This window comes from Nelumbo lutea, chromosome 4, assembly GCF_056320005.1.
Source record: "Nelumbo lutea isolate HS-2025 chromosome 4, American lotus-T2T, whole genome shotgun sequence".
Taxonomy (NCBI): domain Eukaryota; kingdom Viridiplantae; phylum Streptophyta; class Magnoliopsida; order Proteales; family Nelumbonaceae; genus Nelumbo; species Nelumbo lutea.
In genome coordinates, this window is record NC_142687.1 from 33,611,949 (window position 1) to 33,638,131 (window position 26,183).

The 26,183-nt window shown below is 39.9% G+C and overlaps 1 protein-coding gene across 1 annotated transcript; it reads right to left on the reverse strand.

Annotated features, from left to right (window-relative positions):
- Positions 1-10: 10 nt before the first annotated feature.
- Positions 11-25,721, reverse strand: LOC148855086 (SEC12-like protein 2). The gene is made up of 10 exons (XM_088941625.1): positions 25,322-25,721; positions 24,367-24,461; positions 12,136-12,286; positions 4,352-4,443; positions 4,085-4,184; positions 3,563-3,638; positions 3,358-3,478; positions 2,774-2,890; positions 2,628-2,695; positions 11-234 (listed from the first exon to the last, which is right to left on the reverse strand). The coding sequence occupies exons 1-10, from the start codon at positions 25,616-25,618 to the stop codon at positions 152-154; spliced, it is 1,200 nt and encodes a 399-aa protein (XP_088797751.1). The 5' UTR covers positions 25,619-25,721; the 3' UTR covers positions 11-151.
- Between the last annotated feature and the right edge of the window lie 462 nt (positions 25,722-26,183).

The window sequence follows — 26,183 nt, forward strand, 5'->3', positions numbered from 1 at the left end:
GAGACAGAGAAGCCTGAAAAAACTGCATTTATTGTCTTTGCTGACAAAATGTCTCCATGGACAGCTTTTTCTGATGATTATGGTTTGATTTCCTGTTCAGTACTAAACAAGTCTGCTCTTGTTTTTCATCGGAAAATAGACCCAATTCTAATTAACGAATTACTCCTCGACTCTTCAGAAGATACACGAGAATTGCTAGTAAAATAACGAAAACAATGGCCAGAGAGCTCGATCCTGCAATGCAAAGGTATAATCATGGCCTTAGAAATAGAATTCAATACATGAAAAATGGAATTATGTTGCCTTCGAATTTAAATAAACAAGTTCATTTTATTTTTTTGGGGTTAGAATCAATAAGTTGGTGAAGTGCACATGAACAGTATAAAAAATGTTGATAAGATTTTTTTATCAGTTAAAAGCAATAACATTATAATAATATTTCCTATGATTTGTAGGTTATTCTCTTAGTCACTCAGGAATGCACAACCAAAAGAGTATTTGCACAAGCAGTGATGGTTATTGCAAAAAAAATACATGGGTTAAACTGCTTAAACCTCCCGTGTTTTCTGGCAATTACTTTGACCTCCCTTGTATTTCATGTTAAATTGGAGAAAGATGAAGGGCCTCGTATAGGAGGCCGGGAGATGATAAACTGTTGGGTACGTGCTACACAAGTTGGACTCTATTTGTCAATGGATATGGCAAGGACGGGATACGAATATATGATCTTTTGGAGAAGACCTGCTACCAGTGCAGGCAGAAAACTCTTGGTTGTCGTACCCATTGCAGTAAATGCAACCTTGTCCAAGGACAGCTTTGTGGGGATTGCTTATACATAAGACAAAGGGAGAATGTAACCTAAAAAAAAAAAAAGAAAACAAATCAGAATCCCAATTGAATTTTCCCCGTCTCTGAATTTGCAACCTGTGCCAAGCAGGACGAATTCCCACTGGAAGTCTATAGGAAAGTCTCAAGATTTGGCTTTAAGTCAATTGCTCATTATCTTATTACTCCAATCTCAGCCAAATTCCATTGACAACTCAAGTTCAAAACACTAGGTTCTGCAGAGGGGTCAATTGCCTTTAGTGATACAGGAAGAACTTAACAAAATCATAAGGAATCTGCAGAGGGGTCAATTGCCTTTATGATGATTTTTTTTTTTTAATTTCTTCTGAAGGGTTACACAACCGGGGGGTAATCCATCCCCAACCCAGGTGCAGGCGGGATTCGATCCCAAGTCTCTGCTATGACCAGCAGGAGACCTTGCCAACCCACTGGTTGGCACCTTGCGCTTTATGATGAATTAATGGGGGAGGAAAATGAATTGGGTGGTAAGGCTTGTAAGTTTGACACTTTTAATGCTGCATTGAAGAACAACTCAGAAACTGCTGTCTTTACCAAACTAAGCCCAGATAGTATTGCTGGAAATTTCAAGCGGGGGCTTAACAAAGTGGCAGCCATGATGATGGTAGCTCCAACCATATGTTTGAAGACCAAGGAGTTGCTAATCAGTTCAAAGGGGATAAAGAGGACCACAATTTGGATGGTTTCAGAAATATCATTGGAAATTTGAAGCAGGGGCTCAGCAAAGATGACAGGCTGGGAGCCATGATGATGGTAGCTCTGACCATTTTTGAAGACAATAAAGGTGCTGATGAGTTTAAATTGGGCAAAGAGGATCACAATCTCCCTTGGTTCGATCCAATCTACAAGCCCTTTTTCTCAAAACTAGAAAAGAAAATCTCCCTCTATTTTCAAGGTCTCTCACTAACTTTTCAGCCATGAAAGATTGTCCCCTTCGTATTTTGAAGTGATCAGGTAATCTTTCTTTCTTTCTTCCTCTTTTTTGGTTGAACTATTGTTGAAGAGCTTCAGTTGTACAAGCATTGGGTTCAAAGAAAAAATCTTCAGAATCTATTTTCAAGGTCTGAAGCATCTCACTAACTTTTCAGCCATGAAAGATTGTCCCCTTCGTATTTTGAAGTGATCAGGTAATCTTTCTTTCTTTCTTCCTCTTTTTTGGTTGAATTGTTGTTGAAGAGCTTCAGTTGTACAAGCATTGGGTTCAAAGATAAAATCTTCAGAATCTATCTGACAAGGTTACAGCCGAGAACCACAGATTTTCTAGTTTAGTGATGTTTCCAGTATGCAATGGCAAGGGACAGGATTTTTTTTTTTTTTTGAAGAATAAAGAAAAAAATTATTAAAAAAGAGAAGAGAAAGGGAGATCAAGAGATAAAATACGGATGAGGCACGGATTCTATTGACCACTGGAGGTGGAGGACATCATTGGAATTTTGTATTCTCCGATTGTCCAAACTAATGGAAGAGGCATGGATGCAATTGACCCCTGAAAAGTGAAGGGAGTTTTTTACCACGTGTAAAATACAGGGAGGTTAAAGCAATTGCCAGAAAAGGCAGAGGGGCTTAGCAATTTACCCAAAATATAAACCACTAGTACCCACACATCGTGTTCTATTTGTAAACAGATACATCAGAGACCCATACATGGCTAAATTCTAAATGTACATAGTATATCATTGTCCCAGTAGAAATACTCATAAGCAAATGCTTGAAAACTAAGACCATAGGTGATGCATTGACAACAAATACAAGGAGTTGCATACCTTCATCTTTCTTGTCCTCAATTAGTGTCACCCTTGCACTTGCATCCATGGATGCAGAGACCAAAGCCCTGTATTCAAAGATTATGTGCTTCAGATGCAATGGTAAATCCTAAATAGAATTTACTAGGAATAGAGGAAGATGGTACCTGGAATCTTGGGAGAACATCAATGCAGTAACGAGACCAAGATGTGCTTTTCTAACTACTGTGTGAATCCGCATATTGGCAGAGTTTATTATAAAAGTGTCTCCTTGAATTGTTCCACTGCAGTTTGACCAATAACAAGATAAAGGACATCAATGATACAACTAAAGATAAACTGTAAGAAACTAAAGTTTTCATGTCAATTTGTTTAATCTATTCAACCCACAGTAAGTAGAAGCTATTTAGAAAGTCAAATTAACCATGGGGTACTGTTAAAGAATTGAATTTTGACATATAAGGACACAGCGTCACCAAGTGAAGCAAGCCACTATGTATGCAGAATGCTATTTCAGAAAAGTTAGATGAGAAAAAACAAATACATGTGTAAAGTTGTAGACTTTGAATGTGCACAAGCAATAACTAGAATTTGAAAATCCCTATAAGGAAAGGTGGGGTATACCATACTTCATGTCATTCATCAAGACATAAGCTACAGTTCAATGGGGATGAACTAGAGCTATCGGAAAAAACAATTTTCTTTCTGGATGGCTAACCATAGTTCTAATTAGCAATGAATAAAAGATTACATTGCAAGGAATTTTCCATCAGCTGAAACATTGAATGCAGAGATAGGGTCACGGACTATTTGTTTAGAACTGATTCTTTTCCAGGAATCTGTGTTCCAAGAGACGACACTTCCTCCTTGACCTGTGTAAACCAATGCACATAATGGTTAGCTCAAAAAATAATTAAGGGAGACTAGAAGAATGGCATCAAATAACAAAAATCTACCTCGCATTGCAGTGATATAAAGAATCTGATTATTATCAGTGGTTTGTGAAAACCTGCAGAAGCCAAAAACCTCATCCTGCATGATAGATGAGTTGGTAGAGTCGAAATATGCAATAAGAAAAAATAAAAATGAATACATAACAGCAAGAACCCTTTATGTTCTCAAAAACATGAAAATTTTTCTTTTTTGCTTCATAGATGGCTCACATTGTTTATTGATTCCACCCAGGAGATATACATTAACAATTTACTCAGTCATGCAGTGACCGAATTAGATAGCAGGAATACCCACCACCTTTTGCACAACCAGAAAAAAGTAATGGGAGAATAATTAAATGGAAGATAAAATAAAATTTTCAGATCACATTAACAAATATCAAACCCCAATAACTCAATTGACCTAGATTTTCCCAGATCATATGTAATGGAACAAGTCCCTGACCAACATGTATGCATATTATGCACATGGTAAATATTTAATAAGACTGAAAATTTGCCTTGTCTACAAGACTGAGTATTTACATTTTCCTTTGGTAAAGTAGCTAAAGCTGTAGCTGATTTTACATCCCAAATCCTGCAAGGGCCACCATTTCCAAGGGAGACAAGGAACTTCTCATCCAAACTGCAAAGCATAAACTGAATGATAATCAGGACATCTGGTGTAGCAAATGCAATTCTTGACAAAATCAATGCACCAAATAAATTAAAGGGGAAAAAACTAAAATTTTCACTTGTGTAACTCCAATCAAGTGAGCTGATGTCCTATTTAAAACACTACATTTAATGAACCTGAAACCCAAATCCTTCACAGTTGCATAAGCATCAGCTTTGTCAACAATCACTTCCATACTAGGCCATTTGAAGACTCTTAAATAGCCATCCTGCACTGAATAAAACATTATATGATATACCAATTTGTCAAAGAAAATTGCATTTTCTAATAGATAAGTTATAATGATGTTACCCAAAAAAATGGAAATAAGAACATCATTGAAGAACGCATCAACCTAAACTTGTATTCATGCCTTGGCCTTGGTGAGTCTTGGGATGCAACATGGGGTAATGTAGATGGGGCTGGACCCTCCTATAGTGGATCTTGTCATTTACCAGAAGATAATGTAGTAGATTGCAAGAAATGGATGAAAAACAGCAGTTGTGCAGGAGTTATTAAGTTAAAACAACACAATAAATGTTGCTTTCTAACTCAAAACTTCAGACCAAGACCTGGGATACACACAAGAAATTCTGCTACTTACTTTCATCCATCTTTTCCTATATTAATATGAACCAGAAGGAAAAACCCTATTCTAATTCCATTTGATACTAGTAGACAAAATTGCACAACCTAGGCCTGATTTGAACAAGCAAACCAGATTTTGGAAAAGGCACTAACCTATCACAGGATATCCATGGTTGGAGTTAGTTGTGTTCCACTTTCTAGTCCATGGTTTAGTGTCCAAAGCAAGTCATTTTTAGCTTTTAAGAGTTTCAGAAAGTTTTATAGGATGATCGTACCCTTTCTGGATATTCTGAACCAAGAGTCTTGATACAGCACCAGTAGGCATTACCCATTGGATTCTTGAACCTCTACATACATTTTTCTTCCTGTTTTTTTTTTTTGAGAAAAAGTTGAGGTGTTGTCTTCATTCATTCACTTCAAACTGTAAGTCTGTAACATGTACAAGTATAGCCTTGTACAGTGAGTCACTAGAAAATATTCATCTAGCTATACTTGCTTGCCCATATTACAAAAACCAATAAGCAGGATAAAAAAAAAAACCGGTTATGAGAGATAATTACAAAACGACTCAACAGTAGCCACCCGTGAATAAACAGTTCCCATCACTTTCCTGATGACCTCTTCTACTGACTCACATAATATCTGGTTTCTTTCTTTCCGAGTACACCATGCTATGACCACAGGAATAGTATTCCAAAGCAGCCTGCCTCTCTTGTTAAGGCCCCTGATTTTCCAAGATTTCAGATGGTTCTCCAAACTGCCTGGGAAGCACCATCTAAGATTAAACATCCTGCAGAAGTGAGAGTATATATCTCCCACCATCAGACCATCTTGCAGTGTATCATTTGATTGTTGACTATCCCCTTGTTATGTCCACATAATACACACCTACATCTTGCAAGGATACACCTCTCCTGCACAACAGGTTATCCAGTATGACATTTATCTAGAACCACAGTCCATAATGAAAAGAAGGCATCCTTTGAAGGCATTTATCTAGAGCTGCAGTCCATCCATCTCTGTTTTGGCCTTCTGGTAAATAGATCATCTGCCTTTTGCCATATCCGAACTGCTCTGTAAGAGTTAGGAACCAACCCTTCCATTTGTGTTTTTGTTCCACTAAATAGCCCCTACTATATGCAATGTACTCTTCCATCCTTGGGTTCTCACTGCATGAAATACCATGTCTAAGAACCCCTTGAACCAGCTGATAACATCTCTTACGAACATCACAGTTCTTTCTTATCTCACCTTAAAAGCAGCTTTCCCTCTGATTCTTGTCTCCTAAAGCAGAAACCTTTTCGCTTCAAGTTTGATCTCCTTCCTCCGACTCGTTGTCAGAACAAAGCCTCAAACAGGAACCTTTTTGTTACCTCTTTGATATCTTACGATCGATGTCATTGCATATTTCTACATATTCCACAATGTTTTCATGCCTATAATTTTTGCTATATTTCTAGACGATATTTCCAACATCTCTGAGATGTTTCCTTATGTTTGGATGAACAACATTTCCACTAACACTTACATTTTAAGGCTGCATTTAGCATTCCATATTTTAAGGACTTATCTCCTTTTTGTAGTTCAAAACTTAGTGTTCATAAGGGCATTTTAACAGCAAAAAGGAGGTAAGTCCTTAAAATAAGGAATACCAAATGCAGCCTTGATCATTAGAAATGTCTTGAAAACTGCAAAGGAATAAGATGGAGAAAAGAGATTGCACACCCACTTCATTTTTTTTAGAGGGCCTCTTATTTATTATAGGGAAAAATTACTAGGATTATCTAACTTGGAGCAAGTAAAAAAAGGGATTGCTTCATTTTTGTGCCCCATTTAAGATTCTATAACACATCAAAACTCAAGGATAAATTCCCATCAACCACAGGAAGCTGATATAGAACTAATTGGCCTCACCGGCATGACCTTAGGCCTATGCCCATATAGCTTTGCTATTGCCCTTATAATCATAACCATGGTGGGTTGTCTTTGTTTACATGGCCAATATTTTGGCCCATAGCCTTAAAACTTGTTGTGGAGAAACCTGTTCTGTTATTGTTCTTGAACCTGACTCCCAGACCCACTTACTGTGAATTGCCCCAGATATGATCCCTTAAAACAAATTATAAAAGAATAACTAAAAAGAAAATATTGATGTGACTTTGTCACTAACCCCCTAGTATAAAAACTTATTTATTTTGATGAATCAGGAAATTTATTAACAAATATAATTTTCCCCTTTCATCACAAATGCCCCAGAAAACTGCCAGTGTGGCACTTCTCCAAGGTTATGAAAATCTGGCAAATTTTATTAACAGTCTATTTTTTTACATTTCATTTCTCTACCCAAAAAACAACAGGGTAAGAAAAGAAAAGAAATCTAAAGCTGTTAATTTTAATTAACTTCTTTATTGTTCAAAATTTATCACATCTTTTCCACATTTTAGGTTGATTCAAACCAGTTATACAATTGATACCTCTGCCATTTTGAGCCTTTATACCTCAAATTTTCACATGTGTCACAATATTGGAGATTCATGCATATGTGGTGATCAGAAATGTTAAGGTAACATGAAATAGACCCTCACGATGCTTGACAACCCCAAATAGAAGAGGCTGCCCAGTTGCTCCCATCTAATCTCAAAACTGGACAGATTCCATTTTTCCATTGATTGGGAAGAGTTGTGGGGAACATTGACACTGAAAGCCCTACCTAGAGTGACATCTGATCATTTCCCTTTAAGCCTCTACCAAGAAAATTTTATTGGAGGCCCCACACCTTTTAGATTTGAAAACATGTGGCTAGAAGTTCCAAATTTTTTGCAAAAGGTAAAAGAATGGTGGTCAGGAGGTGGGGTAAGGGCTAGAAATAAAGTGGTCAGGCTCTCCCAGACACTGAAAAGATTGAAGGAAAAGGTCAAGGAGTGGAACAAAGAGAAATTTGGAAAACCTGAGGTCATAAAGGAGGAATTAGCCAGGAAAATAGAGGAAGTAGACCAAAAGGAGGTCCCGAAAGAGTGTGGGATGGAGGATAGAGTAGAAAGATGGAATTTAAAAGTGCGATTGGAAGAGATCCTAAGAAAAGAAGAGATTTCCTAGAGGCAGAAATGTAGATGTAAATGGCTTCTGGAGGAGGATGGAAATACCAGATTTTTCCACTCCCTAGCAAACGGGAGAAGAAGGAAAAACCAAATTTCAAGTATAGAGGTGGAGGGAACAGTAGTAACTGCAAAAGAGGAAATTGAAAGATGCTTTGTGGATCATTTTAAGTCAATCCTAGCATCCTCTAATGAAAACATTACAAAATTGGGAGATTTACAGTGGGACAGGGAGCCAGAATCCGAAGTTGGCCTCCTAGAAAGAGCCTTCACTATTGAGGAGATACATGAAGCAATATTCTCGATGGATAGATCTAAAGCTCCGAGGCTGGATGGATTTTCAATGGCTTTCTATCAAGATTGTTGGGAAATTTTGAAAGATGAATTAATGGATGTATTTGTGGAGTTCTATCAAGAAGGAAAATTATCGCCTGGAGCAAATGCAACCTTTATTGCTTTAGTGCCAAAAAATGAGGCCAAAACCCCTAAGGATTACAAACCGATAAGTCTAGTGGGTAGCTTGTATAAAATCATTGCTAAGTCCCGGCCGGTAGGTTAAAGACTGTACTACCCTATGTTCTCTCTCAGAACCAAGGAGCCTTTGTAAAGGGGAGACAAATTGTGGATCAAATCTTAGTGGCAAATGAGTGTGTGGCAGTTAAGAGAAAACAAGGAGGCAAAGGTTTGATTTGTAAGTTGGACCTAGAAAAAGCTTATGATATGGTGGATTGGTCTTTCCTGTTGAATTTAATGGAAAAGATGGAGCTAGGTGAAAGATGGCGGATGTAGATTAAAGAATGTATTAGCTCAGCACATTTTTCTATTCTGATGAACGAGGTAGCAAAGGATTTCTTCCAGGCTAAAAGAGGACTAATGACAGAGTGATCCCTTATCGCCATTCTTATTCACCTTTGTGGTTGAGGTTTTGAGTAGACAAATCATCAAGGCTGATCAAGAAAATCAGTTTAAAGGTGAGGATTGCTCTCACTTACTTTTAACCTATCCTTTTTCTGCTGCTATTTGGGGTTGGATCTTTGCTTTGTTCGGTTGCAGATGGAATATGACCACAGCCATAGATCAGATCTTTGATTCTTCCTTTTTTGTGTGGCCCACAAAAACTGGTAAAACAATGTGGAGGAGCATTAGAGTTGCGGCTCTGTGGACAATTTGGGAAGAAAGAAATGTGAGGATATTCCAAGAAAAGGAGAGAAATGTGCAGAATGTGAAGGATTGTATTTTGACCAGGGCAATCCACTGGCTGAGATCATCAGATTCCTTCAAATTATATTCTTTTGATGACATGTGGAGGAACTAGAGGGCTGTGGTTAGTAGCAGTAACAGAAAGAACAGGGTACCAGCTGTAATGGGTACCCCCTTCAGAAGACTGGACAAAGCTGAATTTTGATGGTAGCAGTCAAGGAAATCCGGGACCTTCAAGGATTGATGGGGTGCTGAGAGATAAAGATAGTAACATATTAGCTTTGTTCTCAGGCTCTATGGGTATAGGAGACTCTATCAGAGCAGAGCTCCTAGCGGCAGTACAAGGCATTCAGGTTGCGGATCAGTTAGGAGTTCAAATTTTGATTATTGAAGGAGACTCCAAAGTTGTTGTGGGTTGGCTAAATAATCTAGATTCAGTGATCTGGTGCTACAGGGGTATTATGAGAAAAGCTAAATGGTTCCCAAGGAACATGAATGTTATTTTTCAGTGGGTGGGCAGAACAGCTAACACCATAGCGGATGGGTTAGCTAAACAAGGGGTATCAAAGGAACAGTTTTTTCTGGGCCGCTTTGTAAACTTTTTGTTACTAGTCTGAGGTAGCACATTGTGGCTATTGTGGAGAGGTACCAGCTCGTGCCCCTCCTTTGGGAAGGTTGTATTGTAATATCTTATTGATTCTATTGAATAAAATTCAATCATTTATCAAAAAAAAAAAAAAACAGTATAAGGTTGGAGGATGGGTAGATCAGAAGTGGTGGTGTATCATTTGCAATTTGCTGATGATATTATCGTTTTCTGTGAAAGCTATGATGAATCCAGTTTAAGGAATCTGAAAAGACTAGTGGATGAATTTCAACAGGCCTCCAAACTAAAAGTCAATTCGGGAAAAAATTGTGTAACTGGAATCAACATTAAAGGAGGGAACATCCAAGCCATGGCAAATCTGCTAGGTTGTGAAGTGAAAAATTGGCCTCTGAAATACTTAGGTATGCCCTTGGGTGGGAATCCAAAAACTGAAAGTTTCTGGAAACCGGTGGTTGAGAGGCTCATAAAGAAGTTGGCAATGTGGAAGAGAAATTATATATCCTTGGGGGGAAGAATCACCTTGATAAAATCAACCCTAGCAAACCTACCCACTTATTTCCTTTCCACCTTTAAGAGTCCGGTGAAAGTAGCTAGGAAGTTGGAGAAGATTATGAAGGACTTTTTGTGGGAACCAGGTGAAGAAAAAAAAGATCATTTAGTGAAGTGGGAACAAGTCTGTTACCCTAAGGAGTAGGGTGGATTAAGTATAGGAAACCTATTAAGAAAAACAAGGCCCTTCTAGGGAAATGGCTGTGGAGATTCCCTTGTGAAGAAGAAAGATTATGACACAGGGTCATTAAAAGCTTACATGGTGAAGCAGACAATGGTTGGGATGCAAAACTAGCCCCCAATGCAGCTCCATCTTCTCCCTGGAAGGCAATCTTTGAGGTATATCCAACATTTCTTCAATTTATCAGGTTTGATGTTGGTTGTGGTAATAAAGTTTTATTCTGGGAAGGCCTTTGGGTTAGGGAAGTGCCTCTTATGATCAAATTCCCAGACCTCTATTCCTTATCAAACCATAAAAACAAACCTGTTGCTAGGCTTGGTGTGCTCTCTGATTCAGGGATCTCTTGGGATTTTGGTTTCAGAAGAGGGTTGAGGGAAAATGAGTGTGAGTCTCTAGTGCTTTTGGTTTCAATACTTGAGAAGGTCTACTTGGATTAATCTATAGCTGATTGTAGTGTCTGGTCCCTAGCTTCTGATAGTTTATTTTCTTGTGCATCTTTCTTTGGTTTTGCTCACTCACATTGATCCTATGGGAGTGAACTTCCCAGCGAGAGAAATCTGGTCTAAACCGATCCCTCCAAAGGTACAAGCTTTCTGTTGGGAAGTGTTCCTAGGGAAAGTAAACACTTGTGATGTGCTATAGAAAAGAAGGCTAAACAATTGCCTCTCTCCTCATGTGTGTGTCCTTTGTTTGGGATGTGGTGAAACCCTAACCCACTAACTTTTATCCTGCTCTTTTGCTTCTGGTATTTGAAATGTTGTTTAATCTCTCTTTGGATGCAGATGGTTTCCCCCACAGGATGTGGTATGTCTATTCAGTCCCTCTTTCCTGTGTTAACAGAAGAAAAGAGGAAAGTTCTTATAGAAGGCAGTATGAGCAGCTACAGTATGGACTATATGGGAGGAAAGAAACCTAAGAATCTTTTCTGGAAAAAGAAAAACAAAGGAGGAAGTTATTGAAGCCATAAAAATCAGAACTGCACATTGGGTGAAAAACCATGGGGTTATTCAGAAACTACTCCACGAATGAGATCCTAAGAAATTGGGCTGAAGTAGCACAAACAGAGATACCCAAAGTACTTGTATGTATGGAATGGAAGCCACCAGCACTGAATAAACTAAAACTGAACTTTGGTGGGAGTTCTCTTGGCAACCCAGGAAGGGCAGGCATAGGGGGGGTGTTTAAAAATCATTTGGGTGTGGTGGTGGCACTCTACTCAAAACCAATAGGTTTTGGTGATTCAATACAGGCTGAATCTCTAGCCCTACTTCAAGGTCTAAAGATGGCTGAGCATAGGAACAACAGACTTAGAAATAGAAGGAGACTCACTATTGGTCATCTCTTGGGCTAAAAACATCACATCAGTACCTTGGAAGCTCAGATTTGTCTTCCGAGAAATTGACAGACTTGCAAGGAAGTTCAACTCTCAGTTTGGTTGGGCCAAACTGGATGCAAATGGGATGGCAGATACCCTAGCAAAACAAGGGGCAAATAGATCTTCATTGTACTGGCAGAATTGTAACTAATTACTGGATATTGCAGTTTGTCCCTCTGCAATCTTTATCTATTGTAACTTAATTTCTCTGTTATTAATGAAAGTTTTTTGCTGATAAAAAAAAAAATACTACACAACTTTTTGGTGCCATTCTGACATACTTGCGCATCAAATGATGAAATGGAATTTCATTTAATGAACTATACCTCTCCGCCCATGGCAATTAAGGAACCTTCACGGTTAAATGTCACTGCTAACTGTTGCCCAATACCTTCCAACTGAGTAATCACTTTTTCAGAAGATTTTAGACCCAATCTGCTGCCTTCTGTGCACTCTAGCGCATCCCACTCAAACCACCTATACAAGTTCACATAATATGATTGCACCATAAGAAACATATATCCCTTGTATGATGAATAAAAGCAAGTCTAAGGAAACATGGAAGCGCAAGGAACTGGTAAGTAAGTTTAGATCTAATATATTTTCTTTTGAACAAAATGGAATCAAGAAAAAGATAAAAATATAGAACTTCTGAAGGACAAGAAAAACTCAGATACATAACATTTTTGCCTTAAAGAAGATGAAGTATATTTCATTGAACTTTCAAAAGGGAACAAAGTACAAAGTTAAAGGGGAGATGCATATAGAAACAATCAAAATTGAAAATCACATAATGAAGAAATAGTAAGATATTTTAAGGTTAGTCCTAAAAACTAGAATGTATACTAACAAAATTGTTGATGCACTAAAATTGTAATGCCCTATTAAACCAGGTGGCATTCTAACACAAGCAGTACACATAATCATCAACTGGAATTCTGAAAATGAGCCATCCAGATTGGCAGCAGACAAAAGAAGTACACTATAACAAAAATTCTCAGTTTCCAGCAATTTCAATGCTATGTTAACTATCAGATATGGTTATTAAAAACTTACAATGATGCCCAAATGAAAGCAAAGTATTGGACAGCTTCAGATGTTTAAAGGTATTTGTTAGTGGTGTTAGTGAAGGGGTATTTCGGTCTTTGTACTTGTTGAGAAGGTTGATGTGTACTGTTATGTTAGTTCAAGTGCTTCTTACTTAAAGAAGGGCACTTAAGTCTTTTCCATTTAGTTAATAATATAATAACAGGTCTGGCCGAATCTAGGGAGAGGAATTTTTCTCTAATTCGAACCAGCATTTCTCTCTTTCCTCATCTTTCTCTCTTCTTCTTTCTCCTCCTACTTTACTTTACTTTACTTTACAGTCAACGAACAAGACAGAATTCTAGGGCAGGTCAAACTTTAACATGGTATCAGAGCAAGGTTCAACAAATCAGACTTGCTAGAATTCTGTCTTTTGCGCATTCGAATTAGGGTTTCTCTTGGGTTTCTCAGCTGTGAGTTGGAGACTGGGAAAAGGGCTGAAAAGGAGTGATCGCCCTCTTCCCTAGGAGGTTCCTATGCCTCCGATTGTGTCGTTGGTGATTGGTTGCTGTGGTCTCTAAGCCCTAGTTAGGGCTGGTACATGTGGTGCAGTGGTGTCTCAGCCCTTCATGTGGTTGGCCTTTAGGTGATGAGGTAAAGTGTTTTTTTTTTATGCATATTTTCTGTTATGGAATACATGAGAGGTGTAGTACAGTTCGCATGATGGGTTTCGATTGCAGTGTGCTAGGGTTTATGCTAGGGTTTATTCTGGTTTGTGTGTGATTCAAAGGGCAATAGTGTGGATTAGGGTTTGTGATGTTACAAGTGTGGTTTTCAGCACTTGATATCGCTGAAATCAGGTTGTAGACTTCAGTGAGTAGGGGCTGTGGTGTTGCAGCTTTTCAGCATTTAATACTGCTAAAATCAGTGTGTAGATTTCGGTGATTAGGGTTTGTTGTGTTGCAGTTCTCAGCATTTATTACTGTTGAAATCAGTGTGCAGATTTCGGTGAAGTGTCTGTGTGTAGTGTGCAGTGTGTAGTGCTCATAATTCAGTGATAAGGGAGTTCGGCAATGGCAGATAACAGTGATAGTAAACCTAGTGTCATGATCTCTACTGCCTACCTGAATGTCCAAATGACCTCCATTAAACTGAATGGAGAGAATTATGTTCCTTGGGCCAAGTCTGTAGAGGTTTTTCTGAAGGCAAAGAAGAAAGTGAAGCATATAAGAGAGGAGAAACCCCCCGCTAATTCTCAAGAGTATGAAGACTGGGAACAGGAAGATGCACAGATCATTACATGGTTGTGGAACAGTATGGAACCCAAAATCAGTGTGAACTTCATGTTTCTTGACACAGCCAAAGAGGTGTGGGATCATGCTAAGAAACTGTATTCAGGTCAGGATAATACCACTAGGGTATATCAACTGTATCAGGAATACTTCAATCTGCAACAGGGAAGTCAGAGCCTTGAGGAGTACTATGCCAGTGTGAGGAATATCCGTAATGAGTTAAATGTCTATCACCCTCTCACTTCTGATATCAAAGTTCAACAGCAACAACGAGAGCAGCTTGATGTGACACGGTTTCTGGTGGGGCTGAAGTCTGAGTATGAACCAGTACGAGCTCAGATACTAGGGGGATCTGCTCTTCCATCTTTAGAGGAGGTGTTTGCTCGTCTTCGGAGGGCTTCCATTGGATCTATGGATTCTAATGTCTCCGATAAATTGGCATTTGCGGTGTCGAGAGATCGAGGTGGCAGAAGTGGGGCTTGAGGAGCCCAGCCTGGCAGAAGTGGTAGTGGTGGATCTACACATACCCGTGGTGGTGGTCGTACTGGAAACAGAGATTCAGGGGGAGCTCGTGGTAGAGGATGTGGCTCAGGTCCACGAAAGTGTACTCATACCATTAACTACCGCTACGACTTACATGGTCCTCCCTCGACGTGGGCCAACCATGCCATGACTAGTGACACCAATTTCAGCTCTAGACAGGAGAATCGGTCAGCTGACCCGTTGCCTTCTACTCCCTCAGATGGCTCAAGCAAGGAGATGGTGAGTGTTCCTCGGGATGAGTATGAGAGGTTTGTTCAATCCAAGTCGCAGCAGAACACAACTTCCTTTGCACACTCAAGTATGGCTTGTTTGGCATCCACACCCAACCCCTGGACTATTGATTCTGGAGCCTCCGATCACATGACGGGAACTCCAAGTGTGTTTTCATCTCTCACTCATTGCTCAACATCACAATTTGTTACCCTTGCTAATGGCTCCACATCATCTATCTGTGGTGTTGGTAATGTTGACCTAGACCCTGTATCCCTACCCTTTGTTTTATATGTACCTAAGTTTCCATTTAATCTTATGTCTGTTAGTAAGCTGACCAGGTCCCTTAAGTGCTCCATCACATTTTACCCTTTTATGTGTGTTTTTCAGGATCTCAAGACGGGGATGAAGATTGGTGGAGGGCATGAAGCCGATGAACTGTATTATCTTGATGGTGGTGGACGAACGTCGACGGCCCTTCAGTCATCCATTTCTCCTCTCTAGTGGCATTGTAGATTTGGTCACCCTTCGTTGAAAGTGTTGCAGTCCTTAGTCCCTTCATTGAGTCAACTTTCTGTTTTAGATTGTGAGTCGTGTCGATTTGGGAAACACCATCGTGTTCCCTTTCGTTGTAGGGTCGATAATCGTGTGTCGAGTCTTTTTTCTTTAATTCATTCAGATGTTTGGGGTCCTTATAAAGTGATGTCATATAATGGATGCCGATATTTTGCTATTTTTGTTGATGACTGTTCAAAAATGATGTGGCTCTATTTAATGAAAGAAAGAAGTGAATTATTTGCCATCTTCCAGAAATTTTATGCTGAGATCCGCAATCAATTTGGCGTTCACATCAAAATTTTCCATTCTGATAATGGATGTGAATACTTGTCTTCGTCTTTTCAAGAATACTTGGACCAACATGGCATTATACACCAAACTTTATGTACTTACACTCCGCAACAAAATGGGGTGGCTGAGAGAAAGAACCGTCATCTTGTAGAAACGGCACGCTCCCTCATGCACCACATGAATATTCCCAAAACCTTTTGGAGCGATGCAATGCTCACCTCTTGTTTCTTAATTAATCGAATGCCCACGTCTATCCTTGATGGTCGTTCTCCTTTTAGTGTCTTATTCCCCAACATGTCTCCATTTCCGCTTCCTCCTCGGGTATTTGGGTGTGTCTGCTTCGTTCATAATCTGGGTCTCGGGACTGACAAGTTAGATGCACGTTCCCTGAAGTGTATCTTCCTTGGCTATTCCCGAACTCAGAAAGGGTACAAGTGTTATCATCCCAGTTCTAGTCGTTCCTTGGTATGTGTTGATGTTACATTCTTCGAGACTACTCCGTTCTTCGTCGGGTCCGGTGCTGCTGCTTCCTCCTCATCACCACCTCCTCTTCCTCTTCCCGTGGCTGATCCACCTCCTCTGGTTCTAGTCATGCCTACGTCCTTGCCTCCGATGCCACCATCGGTTGACCATCCACCCATCCGTCACGTGTATACACATCGCCCGCGTGTACCGGCTGCAGCTCCTCCAACTTCATCACCGTCGACAGATCCAGCTCCAGCTCCGACACCAGCCTCCGACCTAGATCTTCCTATTGCCTTCCGGAAAGGTAAACATACTTGCACCCTTCACCTTATTTCCAATTTTGTTTCACTTACCCACCTCTCCGCCTCCCATCGCTAGTTCATCTCTTTGTTATCCTCCGTGGTTGTTCCTAAGGATGTCCAGGAAGCCCTTACCTCTCCAGAGTGGTGTTGTGCTATGGAAGAAGAGCTCTCTGCTCTGCATCATAATCACACTTGGGATCTCACCGCTCTTCCTCCTGGGAAGCAGGTTGTCGACTGTAAGTGGGTGTATAGTGTTAAGTGCTTGCCAGATGGTCGTGTTGAGCGCCTGAAGGCGCGGCTGGTTGCCAAAGGGTACTCCCAGACCTATGGCATTGACTACACAGAGACATTCTCCCCGATTGCTAAGATAGGGTCAGTTCGTGTCGTCATCTCTCTTGCAGCTATGTATGATTGGCCTCTCCATCAGCTAGATATCAAAAATGCCTTTTTGCATGGTGATTTGCTCGAGGAGGTCTACATGGAGCAACCACCAGGATTTGTTGCTCAGGGGGAGGATGGTAAGGTATGCAGACTTAAGAAGGCTATTTATGGACTTAAACAGTCCCATCGAGCATGGTTTGGTAGGTTCAGTGAGGTGGTCAAGAAGTTTGGTATGAAACAGTGCCAAGTTGATCACTCTGTCTTTAGTTTTGACTCTTCAGCAGGCAAAATAATATTGGTGGTGTATGTGGATGATATCGTTGTGACTGGGAATGACAAAATGGGCATTGACAGATTGAAGGCATTCCTACAGGAACACTTTCAGACAAAGGACCTTGGCAAGTTGAAATACTTTTTGGGCATAGAGGTAGCAAGATCTAAGCATGGCATTAATTTGTGTCAGAGGAAATATGTGCTCGATTTATTGGAAGAAACAGGATTTTTGGGTACTAAACCGGCTGAGACACCTATGGAAACAAATACGAGGCTGAGCAGTGATATAGGTGAAGTATTTGAAGACCCTGGCAGATATCGACGGCTTGTAGGCAAACTAAACTATCTAACCATTACTCGGCCAAATATTTCATTTGTGGTTAGTGTGGTGAGTCAGTTCATGCAGAAACCTTTGGTCCCATATTGGAATGCAGTGCTAAGGATTGTGAGATATCTAAAAGGAGCTCCTGGTCGTGGTTTGTTGTACAGGAGTGGTGGAAAATTGGTAGTAGAAGGATACACTGATGCTGATTGGGCATGTTCTATGTCTGACAGACGATCCACCAGAGTCTATTGCACCTTTTCTGGGGGGTAACCTGGTAACGTGGAAAAGTAAGAAGCAAACAGTTGTGGCAAGAAGCAGTGCAGAAGCAGAATATAGGGCCATGGCACATACTGCTTGTGAATTAGTGTGGCTGAGGAACCTTCTACAGGAGATAGGATATGACATCAGTAATCCAATGAAGCTCTATTGTGACAATCAGGCAGCAGTTCATATCTCTTCCAATCCAGTGTTTCATGAAAGAACCAAGCACATCGAAGTTGACTGTCATTTTGTGAGAGAGAAGGTGCTGAATGGGGTGATAGAAACTGCATATGTTAGTACGGAAAACCAGTGGGCAAACTTGTTTACAAAAGGTTTGAGTCGGGGTAGAGTGGATTACATATGTAACAAGCTGGGATTATATGATATATACTCACCAGCTTGAGGGGGAGTGTTAGTGGTGTTAGTGAAGGGGTATTTTGGTCTTTGTACTTGTTGACAAGGTTGATGTGTACTGTTATGTTAGTTCGAGTGCTTCTTACTTAAAGAAGGGCACTAAAGTATTTTCCATTTAGTTAATAATATAATAACAGGTCTGGCTGAATCTAGGGAGAGGAATCTTTCTCTAATTCGAACCAGTCTTTCTCTCTTTCCTCATCTTTCTCTCTTCTTTTTCCTCCTACTTTACTTTACAGTCAACGAACAAGACAAAATTCTAGGGCAGGTCAAACTTTAACAGTATTTAATCCAATAAGTGGCATACTATAACACACAGATGCTTGAACATGCTTATGGGCATTGCTAGAGTCGGCTGTTGAGGGGTAGTATAATCAATTTACATTGTTTTATATGCTGATGTAATTACAAGTAGATCATAAGTTAAGTGATGTGTCCCACACTTAAGTTAGGGCACAATAGACTTTGTGCAATGTTTTAGAAAGCTATAAATAGAACTGGCCAACTAGAGAGAGATCTCTCTTGTTTGAACCAGACTTTGTTTTCTCTTCGTCTCCTCTTCTCTTCTCTTTCTCCAGTATTTATTTCCATTCATTATTTCAAACCTAAGAATATCATAGGTCTGAACTTTATCATGGCATCAGAGCCAATATAATCCAGTTCAGACCAACCCAGTTTTCTCATTCTCAGCGCCTATCCTCCTAGGTTTTGGCAGATTCCTCAATAACCGATAGGAGATTCAAGAGAGGCTAAAAAGGATTCATGAGGTTTCCATGCCTCCAATGGGTGGTGTTGTGGCTGTTTTGTGTGGTTGGTAGAAAACCCTCTATTCGATTCGAAGAGGGCTGGTTTCAGTGGTGTAGTTGAATGACAGCACAAGTCTGATTTGTGGGGGTTCAAATATGTATGTGAGGTATATTTTGGTGGTTTATGGTGCTGAAAGTGGAAGACAGCAGTGGTGTGGTTGCTGAAAGTGGTGAACAAAAGTGAGTGTTGTTGCTGAAACTTGTGGCAATAGGTACTCTTAACAATAATAAGCTGTTGGGGTGTAACATTGTGACTCTTTTAGTGAAGTGGAGTGACAGACTATTGATAGTTTTTTTTTGGCAGCCATGGGAGACAGCAGTGAAGGCAAGTCTAGTGTAATAGTTCCCTCTGATTATCTGAATGTGCAGATGACATCTATCAAAACTAAATGGTGAGAATTATGTGCCTTGGACTAAATCTATTGAAGTTTTTCTGAAAGCTAAGAAGAAAGTGAAGCATGTGAAGGAAGATAAACCCTCAGCCTTTATGGCCTGGGCTTTGTTGTAATGTTGCTTTGATGAATAAATTACCTTACCTTTTCCAAAAAAAAAAAAAAAACTCAAATGACTCTCAAGGGTACAATGAGTGGGAGCAAGAGGATGCATAGATTATGACATGTTATGGAATAATATGGAACCCATGATCAGTTTGAACTTTATGTTCTTAGATACAGCCAAGGATGTTTGGGATCATGCAAAGAAGCTTTATTCTGAACAAGACAACACAACTAGGGTTTATCAATTGTACCAAGAGTATTTTAATTTGTAATAGGGTAATCAAAGTCTTGAGGAATATTATGCTAGTATGAGAAATCTTTAGAATGAGTTGAATGTGCATTACCCCCTAAAATCTGATATCAAGATTCAACAACAATAGAGAGAGTAGTTGGATGTCACTAGATTCTTAGTAGGGTCAAAGTCTGAATATGAACCGGTGAGAGGACAGATACTAGGTGGGTCTGCTCTTCCCTCTCTTGAGGTGTTTTCCCATCTCCAGATGATCTCAGTAGGACCTACAGAGAACTCCACTATACCAAATAGGATTGCATTTGCAGTGACAAGAGGGGGAGGCCATGGAGGTAGAGGAGGAACCGAGAGGTTCAACCTGGTCGTGGTGGTGGTGGTGAACCCATATACAGTCGTGGTGGTGGTTGTATTGGAGGTCGAGATTCAGGGGGAGCCCGTGGTAGATGACGTATTAATGGTCCGAGGAAGTGTACACATTGTGGTATGGAGGGACATACTATCAACTATTGTTATGATCTACATGGCTCACCTTCAACATGGGCAAATCATGTAGTGACTACTAGTGGTGGTTTAAGATAGGAAACCCAACAAACTGATCAGATACCCCCTACATCTACAGATGCCTCCGGAAAGGAGATGATGAGTGTCCCATTTGATGAGTATGAGAGCGGTTTATTCAGGCTACATCTTAGTAGAACACGGCTACCCTTGCACATTCAGGTATGGTTTGTCTAGCATCTAAACATTCCCATTGGATTATCAATTCTGGAGCTTTCGACCATATGACTGAGACTCTATATGTGTTTTCCTCCCTTTCTCAATCCTCCACGTCACACTCTGTTACTCTTGCTAATGGTTCCACATCTTCCATATGTGGTGTTGGTAATATTGACATAGATTTATTATCCCTATCTTTAGTTTTGTATGTTTCCAAGCTTCCCTTTAACCTTATGTTTATTAGTAAATTGACCAAGCCTCTTAATTGTTCTATCACTTTTTACCCTCCATCTTGTGTTTTTCAAGATCTCAAGACGGGGATGAAGATTGGTGGAGGGCATGAAGCTAGTGGACTGTGTTATCTTAATGGAGGTGGTTCGACAATGTAGTGAGAATGGGCCGAATGGACCCTAGTATTCTTTATTTCTTTTAAGTAGTGCTTAAAAGTTATGTTTCTTAGTTATGGGCCTTCTTTTATTTTCTTTAATTATCTCTTTAGTGTTGATCGCCCCATTAAGGGCATCCAAGTAATTGTACTCAGACTTAGAATTATTAATAAAAGTGATGAAAGGGGGCTAGAGAGAGATGTTCGAATTCTTCATCTTCCTCTCTTTTCTTCTTTTCTTGCATTATCTGAATTACTATAGGTGTAATTTTCAACTGACAACAGTCCTTTGGACATCTCTTTCTCCTCTTCAGTGGCATTGTAGATTTGGTCATCCGTCCTTCAAAGCACTTAAGTTACTTTTTTTGTCGTTGAGTTGGCTTTCTAATTTGGATTATGAGTCATGTCAGTTTGAGAAACATCATCATATTCCCTTTAGTCCTAGGGTTGATAGTCGTGTGTCGAGTCCTTTTTCTTTAGCCCATTCGGACATCTGGGGCCCGAATAGAGTAGTGTCATACAATGGTTACAAGTACTTTGTAATTTTTGTTGATGATTATTCAATGATGGCATGGCTTTACCTTATGAAAGAAATGAGTGAATTGTTTACCATTTTTCAAAAATTTTATGCAAGATTCGCAATCAATTTAATACACATTAAGATTCTCCGTTCTAATAATGGCCGAGAATACTTTTATACACCGTTTCAGGAATATTTGGAATAACATGGCATTATCCATTAAACCTCATGTACTTACACCCTCAACAAAATGGGGTGGCTGAAAGAAAGAACTGCCACCTTTTGGAAACTGCTCAGTCCCTTTTGCACCATATGAATGCTCCCAAACACTTTTGGAGTGATGATGTGCTTACATCATGTTTCCTTATTAACCGCATCCCATGTCTATCCTTGAAGGTCATTATCCATTTTTTGTTTTGTTTGCTATTTTGTCTTTCTCTCTTACCCCTGGGTTTTTTTTTTTTTTTTTTTTTTGGGGGGGGGGGGTGTTTTGTCCATAATCTTGGGCCTATGATGAACAAATTGGATGCTCGATCCACTAAGTGCATCTTTCTTGGCTATTCCAGGACTCAAAAAGGGTATAAGCGTTACAACCTCAGTTCCCGACGTTCTTTTGTGTGTTCTGATGTTACATTCTTTGAGTCCATTCCTTTTTTTCTGGGTTAGATGTTTCTATTCTTCCTCCATCTCCACTTCCGGTTCCCGTGGAAGACCCCATTCCTCTTGTTCTAGTTGTAACCAAATCTTCGCCTCCAATGCCACTTCCTATTGAATGACCACCAATCCGGCAAGTGTATACGCATCGCCATATACCAACTCCACTAGCTTCATCACTGTCAACAGATCCGCTAGCGTTAACCCCTATTTCTGACCTTAATCTCACTATCGCTTTGTGGAAAGGTAAACACGGTTGCATTCTTCATCCCATTTCTAATTGTCTGTGTATCTGACCTTTGTGCTTCCCATCGCCAGTTTGTTTCCCTATTATCCTCTGCTTCTGTTCCTACGGATATCCAAAAAGCACTTCTCTAGGGTGGCACCAAGCAATGGATGAAGAACTCTCAGCCCTAACTCATCATACGTGGGAACTTACCACTCTTCTGCCTGGTAAACATGTAATTCGTTGTAAGTGAGTGTACAATATTAAGTTTTTTACCTGATGGGAGTGTTGAGTGGTTGAAAGCCTAGTTGGTTGCTAAAGGTTATTCATAGATGTATGGTGTAGATTATACAAACACCCTCTCCCCTTTTGCCAAGATTGGCTCCATTCGTGTTTTGATCTCCCTTGCTGCTATGTATGATTAGCCTTTGTTTCAGCTTGAAATAAAAAATACATTTTTACATGGTGATCTCCTTGAGGAAGTATATATGGAGCAACCACCAGGGTTTGTTGCTCAAGGGGAGGATGGGTAAAGTGTGTAGACTTAAGAAGACTATTTATGGGCTTAAACAATGTCCTAGTGCCTGGTTTGGCAGATTCAGTGAGGTGGTGAAGAAATTTGGCATGAAATAGTGTTAGGTCGACCATTCCATATTCAACTATGAGCCCAGTGCTAGAAAGATTTTTATTGGTGGTATACGTAGATAATATTGTTGTCACTGGTAGCGGCAGGTTGGGGATTGATAGGTTAAAGGCCATCTTGCATGATCATTTTCAAACAAAAGACCTTGGAAAATTAAGATACTTCTTAGGGATAGAGGTAGAAAGATCAAAACATGATATTAATCTGTGCCAAATGAATTATGTTCTTGATCCGCTAGAGGAGATAGGGTTGTTAGGTTGTAACACCCATGGAACCGAATGTCAAGTTGATTAGTGATGTGGGTGAGGAGTTTGAAGATCCTAGAAGGTATAGAAGGTTGGTAGGTAAGTTGAACTACCTAACCATCACTCGGCTTGACACTTCATTTGTAGTTAGTGTAGTGAGTCAGTTTATGCAGAATCCTCAGATCCCACATTGTGATGTGGTGCCAAGGATTGTATGGTACTTGAAGGGAGCTCTAGGTCGTGGCTTGTTATATAAGAGTGGAGGGAGCCTTGAAATAGAAGGATACACTGGTGCTAACTAGGTTGGTTCCATATATGACAGAAGGATTGCATGGTACTCGATTAACACACCTATGAAGTTGTATTGTGATAACCAATCTGCAGTTCATATTTCTTCCAATCCTGTGTTTCATGAAAAAATGAAGCATATAAAAGTTATTCATAAAAAAAAAAAGCATATAGAAGTTGACTGTTACTTTGTAAGAGAGAAGGTGCTTAGTAAAGTGATAAGCACAACATATGAAAATACGAGAAATCAATGGGCAGACTTATTTACTAAAGGATTGAGTTGGGGAAGAGTGAATTATATATGTAACAAGCTGGGACTATATGACACATACTCACCAACTTGATGGGGAGTGTTAGAGTCGGCTGTTGAGAGGTAGTATAGTCAATTTACATTGTTTTAGATGCTGATGTAGTTACAAGTAGATCATAAGTTAAGTGATGTGTCCCACACTTAAGTGAGTGCTCAATAGACTTTGTGCAATGTTTTAGAAAGCTATAAATAGAACTGGACAACTAGAGAGAGAGAGATCTCGTTCGAACCAGACTTTGTTTTCTCTTCTTCTCCTCTTCTCTTCTCTTCTCTTTCTCCAGTATTTCTTTCTATTCATTATTTCAAACCTAAGAATATCACAGGTCTGAACTTTATCAGGCACGAAGTTAGATTTGCAAACTAATACCATGCTTCTATGTTTAATGTCTTCAGCTAACTATCATTTCTTAATACGCATATAATCCTCTTAACAAATTTAATTTAACTTCTAACAAACACAGCATTTTAAAGAAGGTGCCAGAAAATGTGCTGGTAAGGTCACTCACTTGTTGTAGTATAGACTTGGGATCAAATCCCACCTTTTATACAGGTGCAAGTTTTCATATATCATGCTATAAGCAACTTTAAAAAAAAAAAAAAAACAAAATAGAAAGGATAAGATTTTCAAAGGAACTTATAAGTAGCACCAATAGGTGATAAAATGAGAAAAAGTACCTACAACTTTTGGGCAATGAACAGATAACACCTTCCCCACCTGGGTGGACAGCCATTCTATAAGGTAAATCATCACCAGTATTGAGCTTAGTCAGCTGAGAATACAAGTAGCACACTTTCAGAGAATGTCTAGACAGTAATGTCTCAAAAGGATGACCACATTAATCACAGTAAAGTATTAGATGGGAAAAAATGTGGATAGGATAACAGAAAACTACTACAGCACAAATATCAACGTAACTGATAGGAGAAACTAACATAATAAAATAAATAGATATACAATAATGGTTGACACAATTACAACTCTAACGTCAATGGTGCATGCGTTTGCTCACAAGCTCAAAAAGGACCGGGATCCATAATTTAGTTGGTTAAAATTCTAAAACTCAACAAGGTGGAGAATTCTCTTGATGAGGAATTATGAGAAAAGGAAGTCGAGTGAAAATTTTAAATTCTACGATACAGTGCCAAATGGTTAGTGATGGAGATATGTTAATAGTAAGAAATATGCAAAGGTTACACTTAAGGGATGCCCCTACAGGCATACAATCAAGCGGAAGGCAGAATGCTCCATTCCAAGAAAATAGGTAGAATTTCCAACACCAAAGTATTACATAAAAATACACAAGCTTTGGAAAGCTAAGATCCCGACATTATAGAGATCAGTTTAAGCTGGCTGTTTGCCAAAACTAATTTACTTGTAGAGAGAAGCATAAATCTGGGAATCAATACAGAAGATAAAAGTAGAAACAAACTCAGAGTGCCATGTATCAAACATTTAACCAAGAGTACAAGAACAGTCCAATATAAAACACCAGTTTCAGACTATATTGGACAGGGTACGAGTCACAGACTAGAATAGAAGAACTTTCCATAGATGCGGAGAAAATTTTCTGATTTCTCTCATCAAGAAAGACAAGTAAATATTGGAATACAATACAGAAATAAAAAATACCGGGACTTGGGAGAGGGAATTCGAAGCGAAATCAAAATCTAGGAGCAAGACAGCATTAGGGATCCCGCTGTGGCCTTCACCACCGCCACCAGCACAGACCAAATAACCCTTAGAGGTGGTATCAACTGACGGAGGAGGCGATGATCCTTCATCGGTGGTGACCTTGTCGCTATCCTGTTCCGGTTCTTCTTTCGGATTCTGCTTGAGGGCCTCCTTCACTGGAACCCAAGCAGCTCCATAGAGAGGCACTCCGTACTTCTGGCAACATGGGGGATCTGGATCTCTCCCTCTCGCCATTTTCGACTGCTCGACCTGCCTGGTTAGTAGCCTTGATGGACTCGGATCGCTTTTCGAGTTCTTTCACCTCTAGCGTTTTATTCCCGCTGCTGCTGCAGTGGTTACAGCGCAGCTTGGGGCTTGAATAGAGGTGTAAATCGGGCCGGCCCGGCCCGGGCCGGCACGAAGGGTAATGGACCGTGCGTGCTGGGCCGGGGGTTCGAGGCCCTTGGGCCTGCACGGCACGGCACAACTGTAACAAGTGTTCTCTTCGCCGCGCCTTCAAGTACCAACCACCATGCCTACAGCCGCCACTCCAACATCCAAGTGTGTGTCATGGGTGGACTATGCATGTACTTTTGTACGGGGGATTGGCAATGGCACTATTGTAATATTGTAGTATTCTTTTTCACCTTTTTGATGTTTCTTATTGTCACTCCCCCAAAAGCTTAACGTACTCTTTGAGGGGGGATTGCCAATGGCACTAATTCACGTTCCATCTTGTTGCCTTTTTGTGTGTGTTTGCTTTGTTGTGTAGGCTTATTCGCCCCTTTTGAGTGCTGCACGGGGCCCCAACAATTATCCT